The 8,497-nt window shown below is 40.2% G+C and overlaps 1 protein-coding gene across 4 annotated transcripts in view; it reads right to left on the bottom strand.

Annotated features, from left to right (window-relative positions):
- cacna1ha (calcium channel, voltage-dependent, T type, alpha 1H subunit a) overlaps positions 1 to 8,497 on the bottom strand; it is a 128,835-nt gene that overhangs the window by 45,314 nt on the left and 75,024 nt on the right. For all 4 annotated transcript variants that reach the window (XM_016681769.1, XM_016681767.1, XM_016681768.1 and 1 more), the window contains exons 8-10: positions 7,417 to 7,509; positions 3,271 to 3,509; positions 2,350 to 2,888 (exon numbers count right to left, since the gene is read on the bottom strand). In XM_016681769.1, coding sequence (XP_016537255.1) covers positions 2,350 to 2,888; positions 3,271 to 3,509; positions 7,417 to 7,509 — 871 coding nt within the window. The remainder of the gene's footprint in view (positions 1 to 2,349; positions 2,889 to 3,270; positions 3,510 to 7,416; positions 7,510 to 8,497) is intronic.

Below are 8,497 nucleotides of genomic sequence, written 5' to 3'. Positions count from 1 at the left end.
TTGATGATATTGTTGTTTTAGTCCCTTCCTGGTAAATGTTGTCTTTTGATTACTGGGTGCAGTCAGCCTAAGTAAGCACCTTAATTAGGACTTTTTTTTGGGGGGGGGGGGTTCCTCCCACACAGAGCCAACAGACACTAGCCGTCACGGTAAGCACTGCAAGTTCATCCTTCATCATCAGTCTGGGTATCCGCACTCACCTTCTGTTCTCTGACTTAAAATCAGTGTGGAGAAAATGCAAAGCACAGCTGAAAACGAACAGAAGCCGAGCTTAGCGACTGGAAACATCAGCTCTTTAAAAGCAGCTTAAACAGCAGGTAATTTATTTTTTTTTTCAGAATGCTGCCTGAGATAAATAGTGTAGCAAGAATCTGCACCATATTTTAAAGTCTGTCAGTAGTCAAAGTTTTAGCTGCTGACAATTGATGTATTGTTCTAGTTTGAATCAAAAATCTTGAAAGAATGGACATGCCACCTGAAATTATGTTTCCTAGAATCCTAGAATGTTGCCTTGTTTGGTTAGTTTTACATTTCAGAGCCAGAGTAAGTGCTTCTCGGAAGGGTTCGGGTTGGAGATGGTTTAGCAAAAGTAAAGAATTTACAAACTGAGAAAAGACCCAGAATGCGTGTGTGTGTGCGTGGGGCTGAGGGGGGCTGAAAACATGCATGCTTCTCATTGCTGCTGTTAATACAGTCTGTGTGCTGAAACTATTGTAATAGAGAATAAAAGTTGTTCCGTCAGCAAAATTTGCAGTTTGTATATTTCTTGAGCGAGTCGTCAAAGTGCTGCGTCGGCAGATTTAACGAGTTCATCTCGCTAGCTGGGCAAGTGGATACGGCGAAGGAGATCACATAAGAAAAATTCGATGAGGCAAAACGTGTTACCAAACAGGTGACTGAAATTAACTAACACACCTTTCACTTTGTACCAAGCCTCCTGTTGATGTTACACAGAGCACACAAAAACTCTGTACTGGAGACGGATGCAAAAGTTTGCCATTATCAGTGGGTATGATATCTGGATTGACTGCTGCTGGTTTTACAACATATATTTAGAGTTTTATGGTTTCCATGAAGCCACTGCTTACCCTTAAACCGCAATGGACAGACTCCTCAATCACTACAAATGGGTGGCATAACCTCCAGTTTCATGGATCCCATCCTGCAGAGCTTAGAAGCGAGCAGCTGATCAGACAAGCTAATCAGACTGGAAATCCTCAAAGATTTTTACCGATATATGTTTTGCTGATATAGTTCGCATGGCATAAACACACACAAAAAGAGGATGCATTGCTTTAAAGGTGACTCCTCTTTCAGGCCAGCCTCACGAAACAGCAACTACTTAGTCTGAATTGACTTTCCCATGATCCCTTTCCTCAACATCCCTAGGATGTTGAGGAAAAGCGCAAAAAACACACTGGAACTGCTGATGTGTTTCAGCCCCTGGTGTTTCTGCCCTTTCCCCTTCGTCACTAATATCTTACTTGAAACTATCACACGCCACAAAATAACGGCTCTCTTCCGCCAGGCACTAATCTCTGCAAACTTAATCACGTTTAGAGTGTCAGCAGTCAGCAGTGTGAGAACGAGCGGGTCGTCACTGGCAGTCTCACCCCATCAGGACATGAACAGACAAGTCTATCATGTCTCCTCTGCCTTTTTTTTTTTTTAATGTTCTTATGTAACACACAGTGGTTGTTCTCCATCGTTTTTCCTCTTCTTCACGCTGTCTCCTGAGAGCTTTTGTTTTTTTACTAATCTAATTTATTTTTCTCTCTATGCCCTCTTCTTGTGGTCTCTCTCCCTGGATACCTCATTTTTAATACTTTATGCTTCTCCTTTGAACCTCTTCTCTTTCATCCTCCTTTGTTTTCTTTTTTTGTGTTATTTTTTTGTAGATACCGATGCATACCTGCTTGTGCTAATTTCCCAAGTCTCTGATACGTTCAGTACACTGTGTTGACCCAAGCCTTTTATCCACCTCTCTGAACTGATCACTGTATCACTCCGGACATGGATTTCTTGTCGCAGCTCTAAGTGGCCCGCGCGAAAAAGCACACGGTCTGCCTCTGTTCAGACTCAAAGAGGATTGATGTACATTAAGTGTGATTGAGATGACAGAACCTTCAGAACACTTAAATTTGTGGCTGTGACGTGATACATATCTCAGGTGAAAACAAGCCCCGAGAGAGGGGAAAAATGAAGAATGTATTTAAAGAAGAAAGTGTTTATAAAGTTAATTCCAACCTTTTATCAATGCATTATTTCTTTTTTGCATATATGGCTACATTGTGTGTGTGTGTGTGTGTGTGGGTGTGTGCGTGTGCGTGTGTGTGTTTCTTTTCTTACTGTGCTGCCCCATGAGCTGGTAAAGCTTGTTCAGCTGCTCTGTGTGCTCGGACGCCGGGTGGTTCAGCGGGTGTTGCTCCGGACTGCGCCCGCACTGCTTCGAGTGGGGAGGTGGCGTTTTACTGCTGTAGCTGCACACGAAAGACGGCAGAATGGTGGGATAGTTCATGCCCCCGTTCAGTCGCCCGAGCAGCGCTCCCATTCCCTGAGAGACGACGGCAGGACCGTCGCCGCTGCCGCTTCCGCTTCCGTTTGTACTTCCCCTCGGAACAGAAAGGGTCTTCATCTCCAGCGCCTCCACCCCTTCAGCGTGGCCTTTCTGGTCCGTGTGGTCGGCGACTGTGGCGTTCGCCGTGTGCTGCCCGCCGTTGCTGAGGTGACAGTGTTGGTGCTGATGGTGCTGCAGGAGGTTGTATATTGGCCGCAGCCACAGTGCAGTGCCAGGTCCCGATCCCCTGCTGGAACCTAGGCCGTGTCCATTTCCACCACTATTACTGCCGATCCCGCTGCCGTTAGGGTTCACCTTTTTGCGTCGTTTGCTGATCGAAAGAGAAAAAAAATACATTAGAGATCATGGAGAAAGAAACTTCCACCTGTTGATGAATGAAAGGAGTAAAAAGCTTGGATTTAATTACATTATATTTCAGTAAAATTAAAAAAAACAGTACTAAACTTGGCCTGTGCTTTCATGTGTTCTTGTCGACAACTCTTAATCAAGACTGAAGATGGAAAAAAGTTTCGCTAGAACTGGTGGTTGGATCATGGAGCCTAGCTAAACGGTTGTTAGCTTCCTGTTTCCATGATAATGGAAACAGTGAGCTTTGTAAATCAAACCAGTTACTTGAACAAACTGAAATAATGTTGTCTACTTCACGACTCGAATGAATTTCATTTAGAAACAGGAAGAAGCCTACACCATACCTGTGCCATCCATAGTACATCCTCTGCAGCCGGCGCCTGAACTTCCTGTATAGATGGCTAATGTATCGTAGCATCTCCTCATAGCACGAGCCTGGCTCACTGTAACTGGCCAGAGTCGAGTCATTCGACATATAGCGGGCACGCTGCTCCCTCATCAGGGCGTTCTCTCTTTGCTTTGTCTCAGAAAACTGGGTGGCGATGACCACGAGGCACAAATTGATCATGAAGAAAGAGCCCACCTGGTTGGAGAAAGTTAAAAGGAGATGTGGGACAACGCAAGCCTCGGTGTCGTTTGTCGTTTTCAGCTCATGTTGTTTCTGATCAGAAACAACATAAAACACACATAAAAATTGACTGATTTATTGATACACACAACCTGAAAGTAGCTAGAATACAAAAGTCAATCAGACTTTTAAGATAAATATCTCATCTAAGAAATTGTTGTGATTTTGATTGGCCGTTGAAAAGCAACATAGTGACAATCACTTTTACTAGGGCACTGAAATTAAATTCAAAATTAGTACTGCGCATACCCAGCTATCAAAAACATTTTTCACCCTTACAGGTATCGCCTGATTTTGCTGTCTGATCACACTTGCGTGAAACAAATCATTCAATAAATTTCAAAATCGGACAAAGACAACCTAAGTAAATGCAGAAAGCATTTTTGAAAGCATCACGAAACATGACGATTTCATTTTTAAAAAATTAAAGAAATACTCAAATTGGAAAAGTAGCTTCCCCTCCCCTCACCTTGCTAAATGATAAAGACGGTTACAAAGATATTTAATGACTTTGAACTCCCATCACATCACAGTGAGAGCTTTTTTCCCCCCCCCCGACAAATGGAGATAAAAGGGAACAATAGCAAACGTTGATAGGATAAGCTGACCAACTGAAAGCATCGACAGCTCATAGAAATGGTGGCAAAACAAACCATAAAATGTAAGCACTGCAGATCATTTCACTGAGATATGGTCAGTGTTCATAATTCAACATGAAGAACAATACTGGACAGAAGCTGCATTCAGGAGAGTTTTAAGGCCAAAATCATTCTTGGCAACAAAAAAAAAAAAGTGTAACTCAACAGAAACAAACAACTTAAGTCTTTCATTTTCCTATTTATTGTTTGGCATTGATTTTTCTCCCATTATGTAGCTGCATCTTCTTAATTTGCTTGCTGTAAACTCTTCTTGCAGGCGTCTTTTGCTCATGCCCCTTTTCTCCTCTACACTACATATTTATTTGCGGAGCATAATAAACACTTTCTATATCAAAGAGCAAGCTGGAAGGGAGCTCAGTATAAAATATAGACCAGGCTTTAAGGTTTGAAAAGTTCTCAAAAGACAACAATCACAGCAAATTACACAAAGCGAGAAGCCAGCAAGTTTTAATAGAGGCAGTTATGCTGGGAGGGAAGCTTAGGAAGTTCGCTTGCTCCCTTTCAAAAGGTTATTCCAGGTTCTCCAAAGCAGATTTAAAATCCAAGATCACTAATCTCTTGTCTGTTTCTGCAAAAGTGAGCGTCTTGTTTTTGTATTTTTTTCCCCTGTTGGAGTGCTGATCATCCATCTTCATTTTTGATCTGCCGTCTGCATCTTTCTCTACAAATAATCAAATGTTCTCTCTTGCAATATCAATCATCTTCTTAGCCGTACTCTAATTCGGTTGTCACAGATAACTACATTCATGCTAATATTTCCATAATCTCTCAATTTGTTCAGACTTATTCATTCTTGTCTCTTCCACCTGCCCTCTCTTTATTTACATGTACAATGCCTAGCAAAAGTATTGATACACTATTTGTTAGAGATTTGTTATGAAGTGGATGGAAAAGGGTTCAGAGTTCTCAAGCAAAATGAATTAAGTCTGGAAGAGACCAACATGGAGCGAGTTCGAATTAATGCCATACTTTACAGATGGTTCCCTGTTTGTAATTGAAAACCATAGAACATTTTTTTCTTTAGCTTCACAATTAGGAACTTGGTTTTGTTGACCACCTACAATTCCAATAGGATGCACTAAGGTTTGTAGTTGTTCTGTTGCAAAACATCAAAACATTCAGGATGCATAAACACTTTGCAAAGGCACTGTAACTGAACTCTCTCGTCTTTGACCTTTCCTCGAAATGCATTTTCACCAGCTGCTGCGCTGTCACGTAAGGATGCAAATACATTTCATCACAATCTTGCTGCTTTAATCTGCACCCAACCCACAGCGTGCCACAGCTTCTGTTGGCTTTTATGAAACCTGTCTTTTTAGTCTTTCTGCAGGTGAAAAATTAGCACAGATCAGCACAGACAGACCCTCAAGAGAAGTTTGATTCCACTTTCCTTGCTTCAGCTGCACACCGAACTAGTTTTTGTGCTGCCCTTGTACATTGTCCTGTACATATTGCCAAACTCTTGGTACGCTGCCATGTGCATCCTCATAATACCTGTCCTAAAAGAACACTTGCTTCTTTCTTCTGATCCACTTTACATTTTGTCATAACCACTTCCAAAGCAAACACCACATCTGCAGTGGCTTTCTTGGCACAAAACCAACTAGCTGCCATTTACTACCTACTGCAAGTTAAGAATGGAGCTGTCCTCAGAAGGTGCCTTGCCTTTTAAAAGATAAATCAAACCCCCCACTTTTTTTCTCTCTCTCTCTGTGACTTTATAGGATGTAAGGATAATACAAGTGCAGATCAAAATAGAGCAGAGCTTCTTTAGACTGTAAGTAATAACATGGAAACACCAGAAAGATCACAGGAATGAGCTGATAGCTCCAACAAAAAGGTGTCACTTTTTCCAGTGACATTATTCTACAACTCCAGGTATAGGGAAAAAGAAAAAACACAATTCATAAAAAAGAAGCTATTATGCCAAAATCAATACTTTCAAGAGTCGTAAAATGTTGCAGCTGAAGACATTCTGCTGGTTTTTATTTGGTTTTCACGGCCACAAGAGTTGTTAAGAATAAGTACAAGCTGAGGGCTTTTCCTGAATAACCTCGAAGCAAACGGCAACTGGAGGCGCAAGTTAGTGACCCCCAAACACCTGCCAGTGAATGTGCTGGAACGTTTTAGTATTTGGCATTAAATCATATGCTGAGTGATATTCGCTTAAATTTAAGCTGGAAAAAATATGTTTGTTTTTTTTTTTTTTGTAAAATGTCCTAAGTTTAAAATTTGGGATATTGACACTGAAAGGAACTGATCTGAACTGAAATCAACGATAAATAAGTACATAAAACGTAATCTAACACACCTAAACTGATTTTAGTTCATTTAGGTGCGTTAACTAAAATTAAGTGAGCTCAGCTGAACTAAACTTGAGTTTAATCAAGTTCAGCTGAATGAATTAAATAAAATGTACTGACTGTAGTGCAGGTGAAGTGAAATGTAGTTTGAGTTGACTAAATTAAACGAAATATTGTTGAGCTAAACCTGAACTAAACCAAACCGAGTTGAATTGTCCTGTATTGAATTTAACTCAGTTGGACCAACAATAGTTGAACTGCACTGAGCTGAGCTGAATTTCATTCAAATGAATTTAATAAAGTTGGAATTAGATAAAGCAAGTTAGCCTAAATTGCATTAATCTGAAAGGAGCTGAAGTTAATTTGATTTGAGTTGACTGGCAGCATCTACTTAGCTTTGTTATATTATGTCAAGTAATGAAGATTTATGATGAATTAAAATGGTTATATTTTTATTTACAGCAGCAACGTTGTAGAACTGTTCATCTCCTGATAGAAAGCGGGTTTAATAATCATTCAATGTCCTGTTTTGTCTTCAAAATCGTGTCTTCGAATAGTAAACAAAACCTTCTAATCTGTCAACATTTGTTTATTACTTGCATATAGCCTAATGTCTGTTCTGTTTCCGATCAGTTAAACCAAATCTCTAGGTTTCGATCCATCTGTAATCACTATTAACCCACTAACAGCAATTTTTCTCCTTAAAAGTGTATAGGATTAGTATTACATGTATAAATGCTGCATCTGCAACAACCTGGAACTGAGTCTATTTAGATTAAGACTGTTTAGCACAATATTAAATAAAAAACCAAAAATCTACTGTTCCATTTCTATAAACCCATTTGGATGTTGATCAAAGATAGAAAAAAATAAAAAATAAAAAATAAAGGTGCTACTTACAATAATGAGCAGTATAAAATATATAAAATTGTAGAAGGAGTGGGCATCCATGACATAATACATGATGTCCACCCATCCTTCCAGTGTGATGACCTGATGACAACAAAAAGACAGAGAGAAGAAATTTGTAGCAGCGATATAATAACCAGCAAACCAGGGGGAAAAAAAAAAACATTCCCTACAAACACGAAACCTAAACAAGCTCAAAAGTCCTCCCAAACTCTTTCAAGTGTGTGCGTGTTTTGTGCCAGGAGACTGGAAGCTTGTATGCTAATGAGGAGCTGAGATGTTGATACTTGAAAACAGTGAGTCAGCTCCGCTGAGCTGAAAACACGCTCGCACCTCCACATCAGCACCATAGGCCGGGATGAAACCTTACACCGAGCACGGCAAGAACGTGCACAACAATGGCATGAGCGCAGCGTACAAGTGTAACACAAAAGCACATGTCAAAAAGCAAGTATTTGGAAAGATGTGCATGAATAAGAGATTTTGCACCAGTACCGTAGGAGATCTAGAAAACGCCAGTTTTATGCAAACAACAGTAGAGGCAGCAAACATTTCTTTTTTTAAATAGAAGAAAAAAATGCAAATATTTTAGTAATACACACCTGCAACTTAGAATTTAATAGTTTGTTTTTTCTTACAGAAACACATAGAAATAAATGTGGACATTCTGTATATTGCTGAGTATTAAACATTGCTGGGATTCAAAAAGAACATCCAGACAAGTCATTGAGCTGGAAAATTTGACCTGTAAACAGCAGTGCTTATAGTATAGTACCTTTACAAATTAAACAAATACGTTTTTATTTGACAGCTGTTGAGTCATTAAGAGGTTTTTCTGAGTCATTTTCCAACATCCGAAGCATTAAGTGCCTAAACTAACAGCCAACCAAGGAGACTAGTACTCAAAAAAGCAGCCAAGAGGCCAGCGGTAACCCTGGAAGGGCTGCGAAAACCGTTTTGCTTCGATGCAAACACTGAAATGTGACTGGAAAAAACAAAAGCACAAATCACCCTGAAAGACACAGTGGGGGAGAAAAACGTCGGTGCTGTGGGAATGTGTTTCTTTAACAGA

Source organism: Poecilia formosa, unplaced genomic scaffold, assembly GCF_000485575.1.
Source record: "Poecilia formosa unplaced genomic scaffold, Poecilia_formosa-5.1.2 Scaffold293, whole genome shotgun sequence".
NCBI lineage: Eukaryota > Metazoa > Chordata > Actinopteri > Cyprinodontiformes > Poeciliidae > Poecilia > Poecilia formosa.
The sequence above is the reverse complement of the archived record's forward strand: the minus strand, read 5'-3'. Positions and strand labels throughout refer to the sequence as shown.